This window comes from Ictalurus furcatus, chromosome 24 (genome assembly GCF_023375685.1).
Source record: "Ictalurus furcatus strain D&B chromosome 24, Billie_1.0, whole genome shotgun sequence".
In the NCBI taxonomy this organism is placed as follows: Eukaryota; Metazoa; Chordata; class Actinopteri; order Siluriformes; family Ictaluridae; genus Ictalurus; species Ictalurus furcatus.
The window spans coordinates 2,992,439-3,019,103 of record NC_071278.1 but is presented as its reverse complement, the minus strand read 5'-3'; the positions used below and the strand labels follow the sequence as shown (position 1 = coordinate 3,019,103).

General features: G+C 40.9%; 1 protein-coding gene across 1 annotated transcript; it reads left to right on the top strand.

Annotated features, from left to right (window-relative positions):
* On the top strand, positions 1-25,509 carry LOC128600796 (G-protein coupled receptor 183-like). The gene is made up of 2 exons (XM_053613495.1): positions 1-2,672; positions 24,524-25,509. Exon 2 carries the CDS (start codon positions 24,571-24,573, stop codon positions 25,507-25,509), a length of 939 nt encoding a protein of 312 aa, XP_053469470.1. The 5' UTR covers positions 1-2,672; positions 24,524-24,570.
* Positions 25,510-26,665: the final 1,156 nt, after the last annotated feature.

The window sequence follows — 26,665 nt, the reverse complement described above, 5'->3', positions numbered from 1 at the left end:
TAGCATCTGATTAGTGATGTGTTTATCAGACATACAATGTGTGTGTGTGTGTGTGTGTGTGTGCTCATGTTCTTATATCTTGGTGGGAAACAAATGTCCCCACAAGGACAGGAATATTTGACAGTGTTGTCCATGTTGGGATGTCTGGCTTGTCCCCACAAGGAAAACTGAAAGAGCCAAAAGGCTTCCCTTTGGTCACTGAGATTAAGGTTAAGGGTAGAGTTAGGTGTAAGATTGCATTCATCAACTGCAGGAATAATTACGCCAACTTGTGAGGAAAGTTCCTCACAAGGATAGTAAGAGAAGAAGAGTTCATTATTAGCATTCATCTTTGATTATAAAGGATTACGCTCCACCAGTAATCCCTGCCAAAAGCGTGCAGTATACACAGACTTCTGCGTGAATCAGAAGAGCGATGGCGTGATAAACGTGTCAGTTTTAAGGTGAAGAATGAGCACATTTGCTGCTTAGTTTCTGTACACTAATTGCCATTTGTCGAGATGATGCAGTGCCTTCCATAAGCGTTGGGTTTCTGCCAAACATAGCGTTTTGTGCCATTTTAGTCTCAGCAGTCTCCAATTGGGATTTCATATGGCTTTTTTTTTTTTTTTCATACATACTATGCCACCAATTGAATAGTAACACTTGTCCTCTTGGTTAACTCTCTGACTAATCCCCTCTTTTACCTGATCACTGACTTTACGGCTTTACGGCTTAATGGATTTTTTTGTCAGTGACCCAAATCTGCTCACCACCCCGAGAACCCCCTCCCCAGAGTGAAGCGTGGTGGTGGCAGCGTCGACCTTAGTCTTTCGGTTGCTTCTCTGAATTGTGCCATATTCTTTTCATTTTTAAAAAAATAATGGATGGATTTAATGCAACTCTGCATGATTCTCGGCTTATTTGTTTTCATGATGCTGCTTGTTAAGGTATGTTCTCTAACTAACTCTGGTACCTTACAGCAATTTTTATTGAGATCGCGTGATATTTTCATCGCTAATTATGCGCCTGAAACACCCACTCGGGACAGTTCCACGCCTCGCCACCAGAGGGCTCTCCCTCTGATATTCTGGCTCATCTACTCTTTCTCATTGGTAAGCAGAATAAAAACACCGGGTCCGAGCCGTCATTTATCTAGTGTGCCCTTCCAGTGTGGATAGTTTGTGTATTACCTCTGCCTGTTTACCTGGTTACTGTTACTCTGTTCTGGAAATATTGTGCTCTCAGTGTTTAACACTGGCCTGTTTATTTATTGTAGATTTTGGACTGTGGATATTATTCATCATAAACCTCCTGCACACGGACCCATAACCGCCCTTCTGAGTCCTGTCCGTACAGTACAGATCCTTTCTCAGCGCAACAGAACTGATTTTAGGGGTTTCGCAACAACGGGGATGAATACGTACGCGACCACAATTCCTACGTTTTTCTCTCGAGTGAAGTATTATGGGCTATTTTGTGCCGATCCATGACGTATAATCCCGATTAAAGTCCCTTCCAGTTCCAGGATGTAACACTTCAAAATGTGGAAAAGATTTCGTTCACAAATTCCAACACTGCCTATACTGACATATAAAGAATCCACCCAAAAGTTTCGAACATGCCCGTACCCACGTCCAGGTCCTCATCACCAAGAGACGGGTCTGTTCTTTCTCTTTTTCCAGCTCCCATGCAAGACAAAACAGCTCCACCGTAAAATAATAACCTAGCACTTAGGGTTCTTAGGAAAGCCATGACAAATGAGGAAGCGTATGAGAGAAGTCAGATCAGACCATCTGCAATATGCTTGCGGCACTTCCGTCCTTTACTCCTCCGCAACGTCTTACTCTTGACTTTTTTATTCTTTCCTGTCTTATCTAATCTCGTTTAACTAAACATGAGAAGCTGGTGAGGGAAAGACTGTTATAAAGTAAGTGATAACAGGAACTAACTTGTTTTATGGATGTTCTACAAGATTAAATGTAGCTGTAAATAGATTTTTTTTTTTTTTTAAAAAAAGTACTATGTGTCATTGTTTAATAAATAGATTTTTCAATCATTGGCAAGCTGCTGCGGTTCAAGAGGAATAAAACACGAGAAAATAATGAAATTCCTGGTGGTAACAGTGATTTCACGTGATTTTCACAATCGTTTAAGGGTTCACAGAAGGTAACACGATACATTAAGAGCAAGGGGGGTGTAAACTTTTGAACTCAATGCTCAGTGTAAATTGTTATTATTTTTTTTAAAGATCTTTTTTTTTTCTTTTCCATTTAGTTACCGCCCTGTCTCTCAGAAGACAAAACACTAACAATTTACGCCGATCATCCTGTTCAAAAGTTTACACCCCCCAAGCTCTTAATCTATCGTGTCGTCTTCTCGAGCATCGGTGAACGTTTGGACCTTTTGTAATCGTTGTGTACGAGTCCCTCGGTCGTCCTCGGTGTGAAAAGACGGATCTGGACATCATATAGTCTGTTGGAAAGGAGTCGAATATGCAGAAGATGCCGGAAAAGTAAAGAATGTGCCGGACCTGGAGGATTTTCCTGATTGAGGATTGGAGGATTGTTTAAGAACAGTGGGCAGTTTAACTGCTCAGGATAAACACGGGACTCGTGAAGAACTCTCACAGAACATACACACATCATGTCGTGGATCATCCAGGTAACGACACACGGGATTAAGGATCAAGGGTATGTAAAGTTTTGAACGGGGTAATGTATATAAATTCAGCTATTATCTTGTCTTGTAGACTATATGTAAACATCTGTCATATGAAATCGCTTATTCAGGACAGAACTAAATAAAAAACAACATGGGATTTTTATGATCCTGATTATTTTATATATATATATATATATATATATATATAGAGAGAGAGAGAGAGAGAGAGAGAGAGAGAGAGAGAGAGAGAGAGAGAGTTATATTAAATAACCTTAACCTTAACAAAGAAATGTTATGTGCTGCATGAAATCTTTATTGTTCAAAATCATTAGTTGCACTTTTACATACTGTATATTTTTTTGACACGACATGTCATCATCTCAAGCTCAGGAATTCTTCTCTCTCTCTCTCTCTCTCTCTCTCTCTCTCTCTCTATAGAACGATAGCATGTTTTTCCAGTCCTTAATAACAGTCTCTGTAACACAAAGTCAGTGGACCTTCTCTTAATTCATACATTCGAACAAAAAAGAAAAAAATACCCCTAATCATATAGTGGCCATTACAGGTTCATGGCATGAAGGAGTCACTCCAGCGTCGAGGTGTTAAAAGCTGCTCACTGCTCCTGATCGTTAAACTGGGAGACTAGAGAGTGTTAAAAAACCGCTTGCTGACCCACAGTGAGCCGGGCTAATGAACCAGCGTGAAATACAAGCATGACAGCGTGTCAAACTCTTGCTGCGTAAAACCCCCTGCAATTTCACAGACGTTAATGGCATGCTCTTTACAGCTTTCAGCTCAAATCAACCTTTGACACAGGCTGTAAAGAGAAAAATCAACACCGAGTGTGTTATCACTGCCGTCACACGGTGCGAGCTGTCCTCTTCGAGCTGTATTGTTTTCGGTTTATTAACGTCGAGAGAGAGAAAAGAAGCCGCTTATAGCTGCTCGAACATCAGTGGGAACAGACTTGTTTCGTGGACGTTCCACAATATGAGATGTATCAAATGTATAAATGGATCAAATGTAAAAACAATGTGCCACTGTTTAAGATATAAGAACTGTTAAATTGGAAAATTGCTGTGGTATAAGGGGAGTGCTGAAAAATAATCAGAACCAGTGAGATCACATCACCACGTCGTTGATTATTTTCCTCTGACGGGGCGGGGCACGGTGGTGTAGCGTTTAGCGCGCTCGCCTCACACATCCGGGGCTGAGGGTTCGATTCCCGCCGCTGTCCTGTGTGTGTAGCTCGTACGCTCTCCCGTACTTCCGACGTTTCCTCTACGTACTCCGAGTCCAAAGACATGCACTGTAGGCTGATTGTCATGTCCAAAAGTGTATGAATGTGTATGTGATTGTGCCCTGTGATGGACTGGCACCCCGTCCAGGGTGTACCCCGCCCTGTCCCCCACGCCACCCGGAATAGGCTCCAGGTTCCCCACGACCCTGTAGGATAAGCGGCACAGAAAACGGATGGACGTGACACCGAGCGTTTTCTTCCTTCAGCCCTCGAAATCTTTTTAGTGTGAAGATGGAGTTCTGTGTTTGTCCTTATTATGTTTCAGAAGCCAATTAAAGGCTCTGCTTGGAAGAAGAATACACGAGTATGAATCATGAGGTTCAAGCTGGCAGAACACTTAAGCCTGAGGCGGAAATTTACGCTCACGCTCCACGGCTCCATCTCCATCTTTAACCGATGTGTCTCTTCATATTTCACTCGAAGTATTAATATGCCGTGTGTGTGTGTGTGTGTGTCAGTATACGCACACGTACACATTGTATTCAAATCCTCACAATATGTTCATCTTCTCACTCATGACCACCATCCGCTACTACTACAACTGGAGTATAATCTTGCTCTAACTGAAGTGCACTGCAAATCTTAAACAGGTAATTACTTGCTTTCCAGTGAAGCTAGCTTCATCAGATCAAAAATCTGAACCCATTAGCAGCAGCGTCGCTAATGCTCAGCGATGATTAACACATCTGTTTAATTACCTTCACAGAACTCCAGCACGGAGCTCATTCGGTGCAGACCGCGTCCTGTTTAATGCAACTTAAACGACTTCTTTCGACAAGAAGCAAATAAATAAATAAATACGTGAAAGGCTTTTTGTCTTCGTGAAAGAGCACAAATTTTGTGCTTTTAATTGACTTATAACGAGGCAAGAAGAACATTCCTGAGCACGTTTGACAAATACGACCTCGTCTAGGACGAAGCTTGTAGTTAGAGACTTCTGCTCGAGTCTGAAACTTTCTCATCTCATTTGTCAGCTCACGAGATGGACTTTAACCGCCTGTTTATTTACAGAGCACGTTTAAAGCAATGTCTGTCGAGCGAAGCGCAACACAGACAAGTATATTCCATCACACTACGAAAAGGGATAATTTCCCAAGTACAAATATCTTGAATGCAGCTAACATCACGCTTGATTAGATTGTTTTTAAACTTAATTAAGCCTATTTCTAGATGTTTTAACCCGTTTCAAGATCGGATTGGTCTGATTCTGTTGGCAGATCATTTGGCTTATTTCAAGCATTTACTTCTAGAAAGAATACGATCGATTTAAGCTTGAAATGAGTAATCATGTACGTCTAAAAATAGGCTCGATGGTCATATATTTGTTATATAATAATCTCATAATGAGAAACATAAGATAACTTTTCCTTTATTCAAGGTATCTTCACTGGCTAAGATATATATATATATATAAGAGAATCGAACTGAATCGTGAAGCCAGAATCATAAAAGTGAATCAAATCGTGACCGGAGTGTCAGACGCATGCTTTAGCTTGTTCGCATCTGACACAAACATTTTTACGTCATTTTTCGTTTACTGTTGTTTCGAAAGCTTGTTAGGAAATACCAAAGACATCCTAGACAGTGTGTGGCAGATAGTCTGGAAAGTAATAATGAAATACGATAATAATTTACGTTAAATTGTAGCAACCGTCTCAAGTCCTTCCTGCCTTAAATTGACAGCCCGTAAGCGTCTGGAGTCGTCAGGTTTACTTATGTGTTTGTTTTCGCATTAATACGTCTGTTAATCTTTACTCAAGCAATGCGTCGTCTCGCGGTAATTCATCGCACGGCTGATAGTCGAATTCCCGTGATGCCTACATCAATATCCGAGTGTGCACAGATGCTCGGGCTGCCCGCGGCAAAGGCGTGTGAAGAAGAGGATTTCATTAGACTGCGTGAAACACAGCGAGAGTTATTATTAACATTCGCGACAGCTAAGTATTTGAGATTGTTCAGAACTGCTCGATGGCACATTAGCGCAGCAACGCTGATGGCTTCACGGTGTTATAACCTTCCGTATCGTATTCTCGGAACATTCGAGGGGACCGCTCAGAGCACAGGATAAACATCACGGCAAAGCGGTAAACAAAAACCACAGTCTGATGTGGATATCATGGTTTTATCTCCATGCCAAAAGTAAAGAGCTGGATTCTTTCACGCAGGGCATGTTGGTTTCCACAGAAACGGCATCCCGCTTTCCATCTACGTTTTAAAATGTATATATTTTTAAACATCCTGCGTTCTTACAGAGTCCCATGGGATCATAAGCGATTATTTATATTGTCTATCGCTAAAAAAAAAAAAAGAGAGAGAGAAAACCCTGCTTTAACGCACGATCACGATCCACGCACGGGTTTCTTCGGCCCTCGGATAAAGCCACGCGGAAAAAAAAAAGGAGAAAAGGTGTTTGCTTTGCTGATGGACCTGATCGGACGCATGAATTTGCTCTGCTCGTGCTTGGCAAGCGTGCATCCTTTTCCACACGAACACCCATTTCCCCCTCGAATCCGACTTCGTTCTGAGGGCTTCGAGGAAACGAGAGAATGAACAGATCCAGATCCTGTAAAGATCTTAACATACATTAACCTAGAGCTACACTGTAAAACCGGATGAGTTCATTTAACTCAAAAAATCTCAGGAAACTAATTACCTCAAAATTTATAAAGTTGATAAATCAATTTCTTTCCGCTAAATACACTTAAATATCACAAACATTTAACTCAAACTTGGTAATTTAAGTGTAATATCTGGTGATTAACTGAATAAAAATCGGGTGCAATGAAATAAATCCTCTGACCCTTAATGAACCGTGGCATTTCACATCTGTGGCATCTCAACATCTGGAATATACAATGCCACACTTGGCTAGATTTTACTTCAGCTGAAGGTTTCAAATGTATTTGAAAATGATATTTTTAAACAATGTGACACGTGACTTCGACCGCTCACGTGGTACTTTCACCAGATGAAGGGAGTCATTTTTTTTTTTTGCGAAGGGCTTCACGAAAATAACCATGAACATTAACAAAGGATGAAATTTATGGCACCCAGAATGTTTGAACTTGGCCGATTGGCTGGAACAATTGGACAGAGGCTCCAATTTTATTGTTTTTGTAATGGTGTTCATGCTTGGTGGAAAATTCTGAGAGGTGCAACAAAAAAATGGATGTGTTTTTTTTTTTGTGTGTGTGTGTGAGCGCACAATGGTGCGAAAGCAGTAGACACTCATTACATAGCACAAATGAGGAGCTGAACTCTTCAACCTGCATCGAACGTAACTCATGCTCGCAAAAAGCAACACTCCATGTTTGGCCCAACGCTCAGAAAAAAAGCTCTTTAGAGATTCTGGCGTATTCGTCCGAATAACGATATAAATGAAACAAATGACAAGTGTTTAGATTCACATTGATGTGTTGTGTATTCCATCAGACGTGTGCGTGAATGTTAGAACGTTTAAGAAATTTGTTTGCAGGCCTTTTTGGTGGCATACAAATCGACCGTGCATCATGAAGCTTCTTCGTAAAAAAAAAAAAAAAAAATTAATAAATAAATAAAAATCTCAAACACATAATAGCCAGTGGAGTTTATAATCTCAGCATTCCTGCATTCGAGTCTGTTCTTCGGGAGCCAGATCCTGTTAAAAGTGCCGTTCTCACACACTGAGGTTTCCTTGTTCCACATTAAACCTGTCAGCATAGGAAAAAAAAAAAACCCCACCTGTCAGACCTTCCTGCACTCCTGACACTTTAAAGACTCCAGACTGAGGGCCCGGCGTGCGATATTCCGCTCTCAGAACGTGGAAAAATCTGGAGAGCGTTAGGAGCTTCGGGAGGAGCGAATTGTGCATTATGGGTATTACGTGGTTAAACTTTCACTTCATATTCCAAATAAGATCAAACCAACACCTTTACATCGCCTGTTGCTGAGTAAATGCAATAAGGAATGAGCTGGAGTCTGGTCCAGAAGCCTTGATCATTTCAGCTGCATGATTATATAATTATAACAGGCTAAGCAGAGCGGGTTTTCAAGCTGAACTTACCCACATCCTGTCCCAAAGCTGTTGCCTAAAGCCTGATTCATGCCGTCGGAATGTCGGGGAAAGCACTTTAGAAATTTGGAAAAACTCAAGCATTAAATCTGCTTGTTCATCTCCCCAGTGATTAGCCTGTAGAAGCGGTTATATCGCTAACAAGAAAATCCTAGCAGGCAGAAAGGAAAAAAACCCCAGATTTTTGCTATACGTCAGTGCGTTTTCATTACATTTTTTGTCCTAAGCGACAGTAAAGCTAACAATCCACTCACCGTCAGCTTTATTAATAACACCATACTAATACCGGCCCTCCTTTGCTCTTTTTTCCCACGAGCTTTGATTCCAGAAGCTTTGAGATTTTTGGCATGATTGCGTTACGTAATTGCTGCAGATTTAATCAGCTACACATTCATGCTGCGAATCTCCCGTAGGTGCTCTACCGGAGTCCGGTTTGGTGACTGGAGAGGCTATTGAAGTAACCCGAGCTCATTGTGACATGGTGTATTATCACGCCATTATAAGATGACAAACTGTGGCCTCTCGATTGGTCTTAAGGGGTTTAGAGTGTGCCAAAAACAAAAACAAAAAATTCCCCACACCACTACACCGCCACCACCAGCCTACACTGATGACACATCACATCGGGTCCATGGATTCATGCTTTTGATGCTGAATGCTGAATCTTACCATCTGTGTAACTTTTTTTTCGGATCTTCAACTGTCCTGTTTCAGTGAGTCTCCTCTCCACTGTGGCCTCAGCTTCCTGTTCGTGGCTGACAGAAGTGGAACCCAACGTGGTCTTCTGGTGTTGTAGCTCACCTGCCTCAACGCTGGCTATTATCCTGAGCCATTGCTGAAATACTTACCAGGAGCTCTTGTCCTGTATCTGCATTGTTTTATTCATTGTGTTACTGCTACCTGATTGGCTTAGGGTTAGGATTAGGGTTAGGATTACACTTTTTTGCCTATGGGTTGAATGGAAATATTCCATCATGACAGGATATTGTGTAAAAAAACAACAACGTTATTATATATATATTTACGTTATTGTAAAGGCTGTTTTTTTTTTTTTAAATGGAGCGCCTCATCATACATGATGTGTGTAGTGTAAATAAATAAACACATTGCAACCATAATGTGTGTGTGTGTGTGTGTGTGTGTGTGGTATTATTCAAAATATAACAGTACAGAAAGGTCAGTATGCATAGTGTCTAACTCTAAAACCTGTAAACAATCCAAAACAAAAACCATGAAACATCCTATAGCTACAGTGTAGGGAATATATCAAAAAGACACACTATATAGATATATATATATATATATATATATATATTTAAATGGTACTGCAACTGAAAGATTCTTCATGGATCTGTTTAGTGGGTTCGCATAATACAGAAGTTCTGATGGAAACCGGATTTTGTTCAGACATGAGAAATTCCTCTTTTTTTGCACACGTTTTATTTTCATTCAGGATCACGGCCATATTTCTAAGCCTCTGAACGAGCCCCCGGGGAAACAGTGCCCGTTCTGTACCCAAAATCCTGTAGCAGGAGGCATTCCAAAATCCTCGGATGGAATAATTTATTGCTTAGCAAAATATTTCGTCATCTGTGAGCGCTACCGTGGCCTGGAGCTCAGATCAACACGGCTTCACATAGTCCAACGGACATGACTAACGAGCCGTCAGTTCTTCGCATGGCTGCCGAATTGAGCTCCGCTCCTAATAAAGCCCAAGCGTAGGTTCGTTACTTTTAGTCCTTCGTCGAATATCCATAACCCAGAAGAGCTCATATTAGCTTCTTACGAATGTCTGAACGTTAACAAGTACATCTTCGCTGACTCGTTGCGAATCATGAAGGTGACGTTCGTTTCATTGGGTTCTCTTTATCTACTTTTAGGATTTGGTTGAAAATCTGATGTTTTAGGTCATATTTCTGCAGAAATAGAGAACATTCTAAAGGGTGCCCAAACTATCAAGCACCATTGTATTTGATTTGACTTCAAATGTTTTGTTTTTGTTGTTTTAAAAGGGGCCTAGAATTGAACCTTGAGGGACTCCACAAAGATATCCAGTGATAAGATGTTAACCAGTCTGAGATGTAGCAGTGTGACTCATCTAAGTCTATATTGTCGTCATCTTTCTTGGAGATATGTGGTAAGAGAAGCAGAAATAGACTTGGCCGTTCCAAAACATTCAACTTTATTCTTCTGAAACCATTCTTTGGTAGAATCCTTGTGTGCTCAGGGTCAATGTCTTGCTTTATGACCCACTTTGTCTTGAGATTCAGATCACAGACAGATGTCCTGTTATGTTATTTTCCTTTGGAATTTGCTGGTATCATTCAGAATCCATTGTTCCAGCAAGTCGTCCTGGCCCCGATGCAGCAAAACAGGCCCAAACCATGACACTACCACCAGCATGTTTCACAGATGGAAGAAGGTTCTTATGCTAAAATGCAGTATTTTCCTGAAAATATTTAGCTTAACATTAAATGGAGAAGTAATGGCTCTGTGGTTAAGATGCTGTATGGAACATTTCATAATATTTTAAAGAGAAATTGCAAAGTGTGCCATGTGTCACATCCTGTCTTCAAGCATAAGGAATGAGCGTTAGACTGCTGGTGTTCTTCCTCTGAATTGGTCAGATGTTTAGATAATATAAAGGCTGTGGTGTTAACAGGGTTACTGATGTTCGTCCAGACACCTTCAGGACAGACACACATTTCTTCTTCTGTCACATTAGACTGCGTTGGTCTGCGCTGAAATTAAAGGTGATGATGATTTCTTCTGTTTGCTCTTGAGTCTTTTCACTGTGCGATAATGAAAACTAACTGTAATGAAAGGTGTGTGTGTGGGGGGGGGGGGATTGGGTGGGGTTTGTTTTTTTGTTTTTTTTGCAGAGATTTGGCAAAATACACAAAATATGATTAACTATCATCCATGACGCTATTGAGAACCCCCTAATGATTTAACTAGAAATGTTTTTAAAAAATTTTTTAAAGAATCAATTAATAATTTTGCTTGTAATAATATGCATAACAGGGTTGTAATTTCAAAGTGACCTCATCAGTCAATATCACAATATAAAAAGGGGGGGGGGGGTTAAGAAACGAAATGGAGACTTTTAAACTTCCTGTAATCTTCCGGAAATTCGGAGGATGCAACTTCCTGCTTGCGAGATGCGAAAGACTGTGACGTTTGCGTATGGAATGTTGCAGCTATTTCATGAGGGTTAACGTGCTGGGTGCATGAGCGACAGTCGAAGGTCTGTTTTCGTGAGGTATAATGGACGACTCGTGGAAAAGTTTGTCTCATGCACGAGACCTTAAATGGATTCACACATTCATGCAGAAATAATATGATTTTACATCTGAAGGGAACGTGGAGTCACAGGGAGCCGGGTGACTGATGCAGATTTTGTAGGTTTTGTTAAGGTTTTAAAAGATTTTAAAGATGTCTTTTACCTTTACTGTGCATGCAGATTCGTAAATATGATTCCACTGGAACGCAAACGTCACCTCCATCCTAGAATCACACTGAAATACTTCAATCATATATCTTTCTACATGTTAAAGTCAGAAAACTTTTTTTTTCCTGTCAGGATCATTGTAAACAATTTTTTTTACATTTTTATTACACATTATTATTTTTATTTTTTTTTTTAACTCTTTTTACTACAGTGAAACATGAACCTTTCTACTTTTCTAGTTTTTTTTTTTAATTATCGTGAATTCCAATTTGGTACAATGCAATACTGCCCCCTAGTGTTTCCTCTCTCTCTCTCTCTCTCTCTCTGTCTCTCTCTGTCTCTCTCTCTCTCTTTCTCTCTCTTTCTGTGTCCCTCTCTCTCTCTTTGTCTCTCTCTATGTGTCTCTCTCTCTCCTCATTCTGCACCTCTTTCCATGTGTGTGTGTGTCTCTCTCTCTCTCTTCAATCTGTGTCTCTCTCTATGTGTGTGTGTCTCTTTCTCTCTCGCTCGCTCCTCAGTCTTTATCTCTCTCTATGTGTCTCTCTCAATGTGTCTCTCTGTATCTCTCTCTATGTGTGTGTGTGTGTCTCTCTCTCCCTCTCCCTCTCCTCAATCTGTGTCTCTCTCTATCTGTCTCTCTGTGTGTCTCTCTCTCTCCTCAATCTGTATCTCTCTCTATGTGTGTGTCTCGCTCTCTCTCTCTCATTCTCTCTCTCTCTCCCTCTCCTCAATCGGTGTCTCTCTCTATGTGTGTGTGTGTCTCTCTCTCTCTTTCTTTTTCTCTCTCTCTCTTCTCAATCTGTATCTCCCTCTCTCTTTCTCTCTCTCTCCCTCGCCTCAATCTGTGTCTCTCTCTATGTCTCTCTCTCTCTCTCTCCTCAATCTGTGTCTCTCTCTCTCTATGTGTGTGTCTCTCTCTCTCACCATCTCCTCAATCGGTATCTCTCTCTATGTGTCTCTCTATGTGTGTGTGTCTCTCTCTCTTTCCCTGCTTTTACACGTGTATATATCTGTGAAGTGTCACTGAGGTGATTTAGCAGAACAGAGTGATTAGCGGGCCTGTTCTTCGTCAGTTCACTCAGCAGTGATGAGTTGGATGTCAGTAGGAGTGAGAAGTCATGTCTGCTTTGTCTGCTTTAATCTACAGCTCGTTTCACAGCCGAGCAGCATGCAGTCCAGAAATCTGGCACGGATAAAGGGATCGTGCACAGGAATGCCTGCAGTGTGTATAAAGCTATATCAAACCTTATTATAAACAATTATTATAAACATCATCTCAGGGGAGTTTGAGTGATTAAAGTGATGCTAGCTGACGATTATAGTCATAACCATAACCCGTGTGTAAGGAATTAAACACTTTTTTGCGTAAAATATGGCTGAATACGGCTCTAGGAACGCACCTAAAGCTGTTTTTCAGCTCGTTTATACAACAGTGCTCTTGAATTCTGGATTCTGATTGGTCGGAAGGTGTTGCTTCATCCTCCGACAGTAGTGCAGCTGCGAATCACAGGTTTATATGAACGCACTCGTTCTAACGCGTTATTGTTTCTATAGCAACAGCTCGGACACATGGACGTGCATGCCGTCAGTCGTCTAAACCTTATCTTCTCACAGCTGCAGTGTATTTCTGTGTGAAGCGAGACATTCGTGCGTGCGTGTGTAACGTTATCGGAAGAAGTACCGACGTCTAACAGTTCATGTGTTTGTACCGTACGCTGTAAAATCGTCTCTATTCTGTATATTTGCTCGAGTGTAGCAGAGACACCGTTCATGAGTGTTTTTGAAGTGTGCTATAAAAGCACTTTAGAGCTGTATCATATTAACAATATTACTCTATAAGCAGCTCCGTCATTTAAAGTTATCCTGCCTTGACATCCCGCCTTAATCTGATCAGTGTGTGTTTTGTGTTTTATTTCTCTTTTGATGCCCAGGCTGCTGTAGATGAAGACGTCATCATGTGACACTTCCATTACGCAGCTATTATATGTAAAAATAAATAAATAAATAAATAAATAAAGTAAATACTCGACGTGTCTTGGCTAGTCAACTATGTCTGAGGAAAGCTTGCGGTTAAATCTTGCATTATATAAATATTTTGTCCGCCAACTTCTCGACGACATTTTTTGAAATTTAATACCGTTGTAGTACATCGACACAATAGCAGATTGTGAGTCTACTGAAATGGATTTATATGAGATATCGAGTCTTTATTAATCACGTATACGTTACAGCACAGTGAAATTCTTTTCGTCGCATACCCCAGCATGTCAGGAAGTTGGGGTCAGAGCGCAGGGTCAACCATGATACAGCGCCCCCTGGAGCATAGAGTGTTATGTGGCAGCTTGGCAGTTCCGGGGCTTGAACCCTGCCTCAATTTTCACCTCCTGTGCTTTATAAAATACACGTCGCGGATCCGTCGTACACGTTGTGATATTAAACGTATTAACTGTTTATTAAAAATAAGATTAAATTATTCGCACGACTGACGCTATTATTTACTCGCGTTCAAACGCCAAACCTTTGGGATCATTCAAATTGGACTGCAGCTTCTACAAGTGTGTGACAGCGATAGCATTTCACAGAATAATGGAATTAGTTTAACCGTTTCTCTCTCGTATTTTATTCATAATCTACATATAAGCTGGTTTTCGATACTCTTTTAACCTGTATGCAACCTGTATGTCGGCACATCAGATAAAAGTGTTTGTGGAGCTCCAGAGTTCTCTGTATAAACTTTGTTAAACCCTGAGGAATTAGAATTATCGAAGAGAGAGAGGATCGGGGGGGAAAAACGCGGGGGAAATAATTATCTTTGAGTTGGTATCGGTAGCCAATCCGGCGTTGGTTATTTTCCTACAGCAGCATGACGCTGTATTTCTGTGCTTTTTTATTCCTTACTTACTTATTTATCAGCGCACAGACAGACCGCTAGGTTCTTATATGTTTATATGACTTCTGTTGAGTAAAACTCGGAACTATTTTCTTAATCGCATGCCCCGTAGATAGCCTCGCATCTAGACGGTGAAAATAAATGAATGGTATGAAATGAACAACGTGTGGGAACTAAAACACACGATTAACGGGAATAGTCAAACGCAAGTGAGAGTATGTGTCACTTCTTTTTGTTGTTGTTGTTGTTGTTGTTTTTTTTAATCAGAGTAGGAGGAGTCTCGGCCGATTATTTCAAATGCAAATGACATCAGCCATGTCTGAGTTGATGTTCAGCTCTCCAGATACCTAAACACACAGGAGTTCAACACACACACACACACACACACACACACACACAGAGACAGAGAGAGAACTTTGCACCACTTATTGCTCTTTATAGTATTTATTTGACATATTTAACACCAGAATTTCTTCATTTCTTAGACGTTTTGCACAGTATGCTAGTCCAGTGGTTTTCAAAGTGGGGGCCGCCAGGGGGGCCTCGACAATTTAGTGTGAAAAATAAATAAATACATGATTTTATATATATATACATATATGTATTTTAATGTAATGTAAAGATGTAAGATGTGATTTAAAAAAAAAAGGAGGATATATTCAGAAGTCTGTATTTTTAATGTGTTTTAAAGACATCTTGCAAAAAGGGGGGCCTCGGGCAAATGTTAATGCCATTTGGGGGGCCTTGCCCTGGAGAAGTTTGGGAACCCCTGCGCTTGTCTACGTGTGTGTCATAATATAACACGAATGATGATGATGATGATGAAGAAGAATAGACATTACATTCGGAAATAAAAGGAAATACCGTTTGCTGTGTAAATACTATGCAACATTTTAAAATCAAACCTAAAAAAAAAAAACCCTCCAAAACATTCAGCTTTGCAACCTTAACTTCACGTTCTCAGGGAAAAGAGGGACTAAACTGTACCTTTCCTTGTCCTGGGGTGGTACCATCAAGCGAGTACATCTTCAAACATACATCTTTGGTCCGTTTAGTACCTTCATTGAAAACCCTAATAAGTTGACTGAACTCAATTGATCGAGTAAACACGTTCCCTCGGTTTAATTGAGTAATGGGGTCTCCCAAAACGTGTATATTTCAGGTCCCTTCACGTGGCACTCATGTAGACTGTACTTAAATGGTTAAGTTCACCAGACTCGGTGTTTATATAGTGTACGTAAACGATTCAATTCAATTACCTCGGTGTTCATTTCAAGTGTACTTACATGTTCGAGTGAACTCAACTGGAAAGTTCGACTGAGATTAAAAATGAACGATAAATTCAATCGAATCGACTGAGTTCGTATTACTTTGGACTGCTTAAGCTTAAACATACCGATAAAAGCATAACAATAAAACATACTGAACGGCACGGTGAATTGACCGATATTCACAACATTAATGAAATTACAGTACACATACTTTCTTTTACCTAGAAAGGTGCATGTAGTGTACCTTTAAAGCTTTACTATACAAAAAAAACCCAACATTTTTTGTAATGGTGCACATTATAAACACATTTTCAGGTATTTCAAAGATACGAAAGATAAGGGAACCTCTCCGGTGACAACGAACGGTAGAGTTTTGTACCTTTTTTTTAAAAAATCTTAACTGAGATATGTTCAGACGTCAGATATCTGCCCATCGTCCCAGGTTTTTAAAGCCCGTACTGAGCGTGGTTAGTAATACCGTCACCACTTCTTGTAGAAGTGTACGTATACTCACAGCATCCATCGCACACCTCTTCGCCAGCGTCGTGTCGGACGTCTGTCGGACGAGATTTGGACTCGGGTATGAGCTGCAGACGTGCACCTGCTGGGTGTCTGAGACGAGGGGATTTATAAACGGGAGTGACGTGCGTTTGAGGCGGGAGTGACTCGAGTCCCCGCTTCGGCTGACAGGATCGAGCCCCTATTTATTCCCAGAGCGTAGCACATCCCCCACGCTGGACCACAGAGGGTTGACGCTCGAGAGCAAGCACACGCTTGTGTGGCTACATTTCATGCCTCGTCACATCACAGAAACCTTCCACGCCCGAGCCTGCTACGACTCTATATACAGAAACACTGCTGAAGATGAAAAATCCGACAGTTCAATCTTTTCTCTGGTCGTATTTTTATTGAATTCTTTTTCAATCCCCTGCCTCCTATTCTGATCTGTATTTGTATTTGGATCGCATTACCTGGTCAATCTGAATATCGTATTTGCATTTGGTTGCAACCATTTATTTATTTATTTATTTATTCTTTGTCAGCAGAACCCCTGCCACTTGAATTGGCTTACATGAAGTGAAGCGTACGTTTGAAATGTCTCACGTGACAATACTCTGTACTGTATTCCACCAGAGAGCTAAATACATGCGAAACGAACTTTACGGCGGACGTTTTGTAGGAAAAGCGCAGAGATACGGCGCATGTTAGACATTAGCTTGTTTATTCGCTAGCTAGGAACGGTTATCTAGCTGATTTGTACGTTTTAACAAGTGTTTACTTTTGTTTTTACGTTCCTCGCTCCCTAGAACGTTGGAAAACAGTAAGAGTTCATCAGTTCAGCGTAAACCCGTAATCCCCAAACGGAGGTTTTCCTCTGAGACTAATAATCCTTAAATCAGTGTTTCCCAACTGATGGCGTTGTTGGAGTTTCATAAAGAACCATTAAGCATCCAGTGAAGCTTTTTCCTCGAAGAACGTAATGGTGTTCTTTTCCAAGAGCGTACACCCATTTTTCTATTATTTTCTCTGCAGTGCTTGAATAATTGATTGAGGTTGCTGGATAAAATGCGTCAAGACAAATACGTAAATAATAACCTAAAGGTTTAAGGGGTTAATGTGCATTATTTGGGCTGCTATTGTAAGGCGTTCATTTGCATCAACACCGAAATTTGTGTGACCGGTAAACACCGTCAGTCCTGTGGCTGTCACCTGCAGGTGAAAGCATCACGGGAGAACGTCTAACCTAACAGCGTCACAGAGGTCGTCCCTTTCTCCAGAGGCACGGCCCGAAACGATCCTCCCTCTCGTCGAAATTTCTAATTCCTCGGGGCTTACGAAAGTTTATACAGAGAACTCTGGAACTCCACAAACACTTTTATCTGACCTGTCGAGCATCCACGGCGGACCTCTCCTTCGTAACGCGTGTAAGTCTGGCGCTTTTACAGAATTTCATTGGCTGCCTATTTGCTTATCGCATTTTTCGGTGTTTGAAACTAATTGTCTTGCTTGATGCGCAGGGTGTAGCGATGAGAAATACGTTCGTCAAGCAAGTTATGACCTGATAATCATTTCGCGATCAACAATCATGACTATAATCAGGGTTTCAACATATTTAACAGGAAAAAGTGATTCATCGACCTCTGAAATTCTAGCGTTTTATCATTCAGGTATTTCGTAACGTTCCTGCGACGTTTGTTTCACAGCCTTTTCACAACACGGCGTTCCCAGCTACTTCAATACTCTATGCAGATGTCAGCGTTAACATTCTTCCCGTTAAAAATTGTTACGCCGACGTTGTGGAAACGTTTCCGGGAATCCAAAACGCCTTCGTAGGACGCCGAGAAGACTTGGCGATTGTGATTAAACCGGTATAACGTTCCGACACAGATACTTCTAGCCTAAAACTGTTATGTGGAAATGATTCGGTTATTACAGTAAGGCTAACAGGGCGAAAATAAATCTCGTTACGCGAGTGAGGAATAGTACGCGGTTAAAACGTAGCACGAGGAATAGCTACATCAAGGGCGTTTGAGTTTCCGCATATTAGCATAAAATCCAACAAACGCATTTAAAGCCTAATTCTATCAGTCTTCAAGGGGTGCGTTTTATCGTTTAAACGATTACCTTCGTCCCGTCGCGGATCTTTCATTAAAGCTGCTTATCAACTTTTGTGACTAGGACTGGCCACAATTCCCACAAGTGTCAAAGAGATAAACACGTAGTTCATCTCCAGAGAGTCTGTTTAGCAAACGCTCTGTGTGTGTGTGTGTGTGTGTGTGTTCGATCCCAGAGCGACATGGCAGGTGGGCAAGGTATTTAGGAACATGTCCCGTCCTACAGGGACACAGAGCACTATAACGAACCACCAGGGATACACCCGTCCTCCCATGCGTCCTCTCGGTGGACCTATGCAGGGCGGAGCTAATCACGAGCTCGGTTATAAAAGACGGAGCGGCTCATGTTTCAGCGTATCGTCATGTGCGCTGTTGTACGCCATGTTTAACTCGGAATAACATTTAACGTTCATGCACGTCACTAATATTGTATATAGGATGCATTCAAGGTGTATGTGGGACGGTTTAACTTGGCGGTGTTTGTTTTCTAGCCCGATTGGGGAAACTCGAAAGTTCCTGATCACGTGAAAACATACCAATAAGGCGAAAGTGACTTAATTGATGTGACGTCATGTAAGGGGGTGTGGTCAGCATCATACAGGAAGCTGACCCTGAAAATCTAGAGTTAAGAAGATATATTAGGAGATACGTTTGACATACAGTACGGCTAGTCTTTTTGTTATTGTTGTTGTTTTTCACAAGGTTATACGATCGTCATGAATATGCTAATTTATTCCGCATATTAAGCCCAATGTTGGTTCAAATGTTCATATGCAGATGTTTAAAACTCGCTAAAGTTCCTGGTAGGGTTTTGGTTTTTTTTGCACTGTTGAAAGGAAAATGTTCCTTAAAAAAAAATAAGAAGCGTATTCCTCATGTATTGAATAAAATATCTCCGACTCTAGAGGATTTTCAAGCTTCACGGGTTCATTGGGACAGTTTGGACGTTTGATCTTGGTTCACACGTTCACCCCGATATCCATGTACCGGCGAACAAATTACATACGCTGGCAGACCAGTTTATTAGGAACACCTGTACAAAACACCTCTACACATTCGTGCAGTTCTCCAATCAGCCAATCAGGTGGCAGGGACACAGTGAATGAAATCATGTAGATACAGATATGGCTTTTAGTTTTGAAGAAAAAATGTGATTAGGACCATGGACCGGTTTTCCATGGTATTCGAGTCACGCTGGTTTTATCGATCCGTTATCTACAAATGATCTCTCTGAACATTTCTCGGAAACATCTTACGTAAAACGGGTTTTCAAGTCTAATTTAAGGTTGTTTTTTTTTTCTTTGTTTAACCTCAGGCAGTTTTTTTTTTTTTAAACGTTTTTATGTTTTAAACATTTTTCTTCCATTCATTTTTTTTATTACAGGAAGAAAAGGGGGAAAAAAACAAACAAACAAGGAAATACGTTTATCAGTACTATCTGTGTTTGCCAGGTCGGTGTGATTTTGGTTTGCTTTTGACATGGTCGGTAGTAAAAGTACCGTCTGTTATGTATGTTATATGAGGGCTGTGATAGAGAATCAACAAGGTGGAAGGGTAAACGGACAGAGATGGATTTTTGCGTGCAAACGAATGAAAAGAGTCAACTACGCTTACTGTATGAATGATGCAGTGTATCCATGAACTGCTTTGCTCATCATATTGTTTATTTATTTGTCTGTTTATGTATTTTATGGAGTTTTGGGAGTCGGACTGGTTTTATTGAACACAAGGACGAGTCACTTGGCAACCCTGAGGAGAAAAAAAAAAGAAAAAGAAAAGACTCATCCTTTCAGCATAATAATGTTAAAGTATAATAACTATAGTGTATATAATTATGGAAGAGTAACGATTGTTATTATCACACTATCTGGTGTCACCCAGAAGAGGACGATTTCCCTGTCACCCCTGTTTTTGTTTTTTAAATTAGGGATTAGATTCTAGATCCACACTGCAAAAAAAATTATATCTTATCAAGTGAAAATATCTTGAATATACCTTAGTCATGTATGCAGTATTTCTTTTTATGAGATTATAGAAGATTACAACTATATATATAGATTATTAAATCTATTTCTAGACTAGTCTAGAACTAGTAATAGTAATAATTCTGTCATGGGATTACTGTAATCTTATCATATGAAATAGATCTGTTACGAACCGAGACTGGAACAGGAAGCAATTGCTGGATCAAAGTCTTGATTTACACACTAGAGCCAAGATACAAGAAACGGGAAACGAGGTCAAAATATAAACTCGAACTTAGGCATGAAACATGAAACTTAGAACAAGATTTGGAACCTCTACCGCTTATCACAATTACCCACCTCAACAAATACTCACCTGTCGCTTCACTATGGCATGAAACAAGGAACTAGAACTAGACATGGAAATCATTTAACTAGAACTATGGCATGAAACAAGAAACTAGACATGGAAATCATTTAACTATGACTATGGCATGAAACACGAAACCAGAGCGGGACATGGAAACATGGTGCGTGGCACCATTACACCAATCAGTCTATAATACCGCACGCTGTGCGCAGCAACGCGAGGGGTTTAAATAACGAGTGGGATTCGTGCACGCGCGCACTCTCCTGCTCTCCGGGGACGTCGTCGCCGCAGAGCCATCTGCCGGCGAGATCGTGACGAGATCGATTGTATTAGAGTCAAGACATTTTTGTTTGCTAAAAACTGCAGTGCGGATTTCTGTAAAGCTGCCTTGCCATGATGTCTGTTGTTAAAAGTGTGATATAGATTAAAAATTGAGGTGAAATAGCATCTTTATGTAAAAAAAAAAAAAACTAAACAAATAAAATAAGATATTTTTCTTTAAAAAGATATATTTTATTTTATCTTTTGCAGCAAGTATTTGCATAAAAGTAAAAAAAAACCTGATTTGTCAGATTATTGAGGTGACGCAGACACTGGGTGTTTTTGACAAGGGACTGTGACAGGTGTAATGACAGGTGTAATGACAGGTGTAATAACAGGTGTAATAACAGGTGTAATCACAGGTGTAATGACAGGTGTAATGACAGGTGTAATCACAGGTGTAAAGACAGGTGTAATGACAGGTGTAATGACAGGTGTAATAACAGGTGTAATGACAGGTGTAATAACAGGTGTAATCACAGGTGTAAAGACAGGTGTAATCACAGGTGTAATGACAGGTGTAATAACAGGTGTAATCACAGGTGTAATGACAGGTGTAATGACAGGTGTAATCACAGGTGTAAAGACAGGTGTAATGACAGGTGTAATAACAGGTGTAATGACAGGTGTAATGACAGGTGTGTAATCACAGGTGTACTAACAGGTGTAATAACAGGTGTAATGGCAGGTGTGTAATCACAGGTGTACTGACAGGTGTAATAACAGGTGTAATGACAGGTGTAATCACAGGTGTACTGACAGGTGTAATCACAGGTGTACTGACAGGTGTAATGACAGGTGTAATGGCAGGTGTGTAATCACAGGTGTACTGACAGGTGTAATAACAGGTGTAATGACAGGTGTAATCACAGGTGTACTGACAGGTGTAATGACAGGTGTAATCACAGGTGTAATCACAGGTGTACTGACAGATGTGTAATCACAGGTGTACTGACAGGTGTAATCACAGGTGTACTAACAGGTGTAATAACAGGTGTAATGACAGGTGTGTAATCACAGGTGTACTGACAGGTGTGTAATCACAAGTGTACTAACAGGTGTAATAACAGGTGTAATGACAGGTGTGTAATCACAGGTGTACTGACAGGTGTGTAATCACAGGTGTACTGACAGGTGTAATCACAGGTGTACTAACAGGTGTAATAACAGGTGTAATGGCAGGTGTGTAATCACAGGTGTACTGACAGGTGTAATAACAGGTGTAATGACAGGTGTAATCACAGGTGTACTGACAGGTGTAATCACAGGTGTACTGACAGGTGTAATGACAGGTGTAATGGCAGGTGTGTAATCACAGGTGTACTGACAGGTGTAATAACAGGTGTAATGACAGGTGTAATCACAGGTGTACTGACAGGTGTAATGACAGGTGTAATCACAGGTGTAATCACAGGTGTACTGACAGATGTGTAATCACAGGTGTACTGACAGGTGTAATCACAGGTGTACTAACAGGTGTAATAACAGGTGTAATGACAGGTGTGTAATCACAGGTGTACTGACAGGTGTGTAATCACAAGTGTACTAACAGGTGTAATAACAGGTGTAATGACAGGTGTGTAATCACAGGTGTACTGACAGGTGTGTAATCACAGGTGTACTGACAGGTGTAATCACAGGTGTACTAACAGGTGTAATAACAGGTGTAATGGCAGGTGTGTAATCACAGGTGTACTGACAGGTGTAATAACAGGTGTAATGACAGGTGTAATCACAGGTGTACTGACAGGTGTACTGACAGGTGTAATGACAGGTGTAATAACAGGTGTACTGACAGGTGTGTAATCACAGGTGTACTGACAGGTGTAATCACAGGTGTACTGACAGGTGTGTAATCACAGGTGTACTGACAGGTGTAATCACAGGTGTAATGACAGGTGTGTAATCACAGGTGTAATGACAGGTGTGTAATCACAGGTGTACTGACAGGTGTAATAACAGGTGTAATGACAGGTGTACCGATGCGTGCTGACTCGTGGTTATTTAGTAACTGATGTCTTTACTGATACACTTCTCAGTAAATCTGACACAGCGCTGTATCTGTCAGTGCTGTATCTGTATCACATGCACACCTCATCAGTGTGCATGTGATGTTTTATATCTTGGTGTGGATCAAAATACCAGAATATCTGACAGCTTTGTCCTTATGGGGATGTTTGACTGATCTCCAATAAAAACTACAGCATTTATTTAAATAAATAAACAAACAAACAAACCACCTAAAAGAGCCAATGGTCCCTTATTGGTTACTGAGAGTTAGATTTAGATGATTTAGATGAATCATATCATTATTTTATTTAGCTGCATTAATGATTCTGTCAATGGAAGGTCCTCATAAAGATAGTAAAGACAGTGAGTGTGTGTGTGTGTGTGTGTGTGTGTGTGTAGATGCTGTTTGTACAGACCCTGTTCTCATGTGGCCTTTGGCACGAGCTCACAGGATAACACAATAACAGCCCTGAGGAAGAGACGCCGTCGTCTCGAGACACTCTCATCTGTTTGTGGCCTCTGATTTATTTTTCTGACAGTGAGATATGACTCACACTCTGCTGCTGCTGCTGCTGCTGCTGCTGCTGCTGCTGATGATGATGATGATGAAGATGATGAAGATGATGATGATGATGCTCAGGTGCATCAGGCTCAGCTGTTTAAGCATACATTGCGTTTCTGACTGAAGGAAAACAGCCGGTGGAATGAAATGAAGTGAAATCGGCGTGTTAGGGATATATTTATTAACGAGTTCTGTATGTATCGAGGTGTTAATAATGAAACTTAAGCTCTACTCAGACGGTTTCGCGTGTACAGGATGTTCTTTGCCTAAAAAAGGCATGTCTTACTTACAAGTTCTGACCTTAGACTTCTTACACTGTAAAACCGGATAAGTTCGTTTAACTCCAAAAATTCGAGGAAACTAATTACCTCAAAATTTTTACGTTTATTTTGTAATGCGTTCGCTGTAATACGTTATTGTTTCTATAGTAACAGCTCATTTACAGGAAGTTGTAGCTACACAGGACACTCCGCGTACACTAAGTATAAAAAGTGGATTGAATAACAAAGATAAGGAAAATGTCTAATTGGCGACATGGTGAAGTTTTTTCCGGTAAGGAGACTTTTCTTGAGCATTTGTGGAAGGAGTCTCCAGTGTCAGCGCTTTGTAAAGGTCAGTAAGTTTCAGGAAGGTTCCGCTACATTAAATGGAAGCGTAAATGGATAAATCCCATGAATTGTTGTTCATTTATAAATGAAACATTGTAATAATTAGGGAAAGGGCTGTGGTGTAAGAGGAATAAACCACTTTGGGATCAGCTTCAGGGTGTTAACAGTAACTCCACTTCATCACACCATCCTGTTGTTGATTATTTTCCTATAACAGCATGCCTTATACCTTTCATACCTTATTATTGTGTCATTATTGTTTTACTGTCAGGGTTTTAATTCTAGTATATGAACATTTTGCTTGATTCTCTTTTAATTTTACTAGTTGATTTGTTTTTTTCTTTCATTAAATTAATACTTATTGATGATGATGATGATGATGATGATGATCTAAATTTCCAGACACTTACAGTCTATCAACTTGTCATAATTTCTATTAGATGGTGATCATTACGTTTTTTTTCTAGGTTTGTCCTTCAGAATCTCCTTCACTACATTCGGCTCCTCCGAAGCCATGAGTTACCAATACGACCTCGACTTGAGAATGAACCTCAGCGTCGATCTCACTCCTGCCCCCCTGCAGCTCAACACGACCCCTAAGCCCTTCAGTGTGTTTGATGGGTGTGACCACATGGTGGAAGCCATCCTGTTCGACCTGGCAGTTCAAACCTTTAACTTGGTGATCGGATTTCCGGCCAACATCCTGGTCATCACCATCCTGATCCGTAACCGGCACGAGCCCTCCACCTCCGACATCTTTCTGGGCTGCCTGGCCTTCATGGACGCCTACTTCGGTCTCATGGTCCCTATAAGCTTCCTCAACCTCTTCTACTGGAAGAGCAAGGAAGGTTGGTCTGCTCTGAAGTTCTCCTACGGCGTGAAGGACACGAGTGGGCCGCTGTTCCTTTCCTGCATCTGTCTGGACCGCTTTGTCGCTGTGGTCTTCCCGATCGCTTTTGGACAGTTGAAGCACGTTAAGTACAGGGTTGGCCTGGCAGTGTTTGTGTTCTGCCTCACCTTCGCGTATGCCTCAGCTAAAACCATCGGCGGCCTCCCTAACTTCGAGAAGATCTTCACAGGAGAGGTCCTGGCCACGTTCACCTGGATGTTGATCTGCAACATATCCATTCTGTGGGCCCTGAAGCGCTCGCGAGGTGCAGGCAAGGACGAGATGCACCCCATGAAGAAGAAAGCCTTCAAGATGGTGCTCTCCATCCTGTGCATCATTATTGTTAACTACCTCCCTCTGGTGGCCATGTTCCCCTTCCAGGATCACTACTCACCTCATGCCTTCACCTGCTACGTCCAGCCTGTGGGATACGCCTTCCTGAACATCAGCAGCAGCATCCAGCCACTCGTCTACCTCTCTCGCCTGGAGAAGATCCCCTTCCTGCCAGACTCTTTGGTGAGGAAGCTCCGCTGTACGAAAAAACCAGAGCAATCGCCAGCTTAGAGCCGTACATCTCCACAAGACTCGAGCGCCCAGATTGGTCCAGATTTCGAAAAACGTTCCCTAAGTTTTACAGTCAGCTCCAAAATTTTTGGCACCCTTTATAAAAATATGAATATAATAATATGACTCATATGTACAACTAGTTTTATTCTGAGCTTAAAGATTTTAATGTTTAATATTAGTGTGATTCAGTTCTGCAAAATTATTGGCACCTTTGCACTCGGTAAAGCCTCCGCTGAGGAGAATAACTGCACTGAGTCCCTACCTGCAGTGTCTAACAAGGTCGAACAAGCTTGGCCCATCCTCCTGTCCTTAAATTCCGACCACAGGTTTTCATAAGGGATGGAATTCCAGATATTGGGAATTAGTGGCATCTAGAATAAACTAAACCTGGGGGGGGGTTTGTTTGTTTTGTTTGTTTATTAGGGTAAAAAAAAAATATCGACAGAACAGAACATCTGGAATTTGAGAACAATTTAATGATTGTTTCATAAACACTTTAAAAGAATGTCATTAAAGCGCACCTATTATTGATTTGAAACGTGCCTAATTTTGTTTTAAAGCTCTCATGCAATAGATTTACGCGCATCCGAGGTGAAAAAACATTTTAACGTGCTCATAATTTAAACTGCAGCGTTACCTTTTTCCCCCAGTGTCACAAACGACTCGTTAAATGATCCGTTCTAAATGATTCGTTCTAAACTCCTCCTTTCAGAGAGCATACTCTGCTCTGATTGGTCAGACGTCCCAGTCTGCCGTGATTGGTCCACCGCTGTCAGCGAGCGGCCGATGAAGACCAGAGGCGGAGCTTTTTGTTACAAACCTACGTAGATTAGTACAAGAAGTAAAGTCTGGAATCACTAACGAGTCGTTTCAGCTGTTCAGAATCGATTCCTTCTTTTGGGAGTCAGTAACTCCGTTTGTCGTGCGCTTTGATTTTTGAAACTTTGCAGACTTTTCACATTCACAAACAGCTACGTATATAACACACTACATGAAAGGGAATATTTGAAAAACCATAATAGATGTACTTTAAGGGAATTCTTATTGGAAAGATTTTTGGTAACATACTGTCAAAAGACATATTTATACTCACTGAATCAATGAATTGATTTATTTTCATGTTTAATGTTTATTTTATACAATCTTCTTGGCC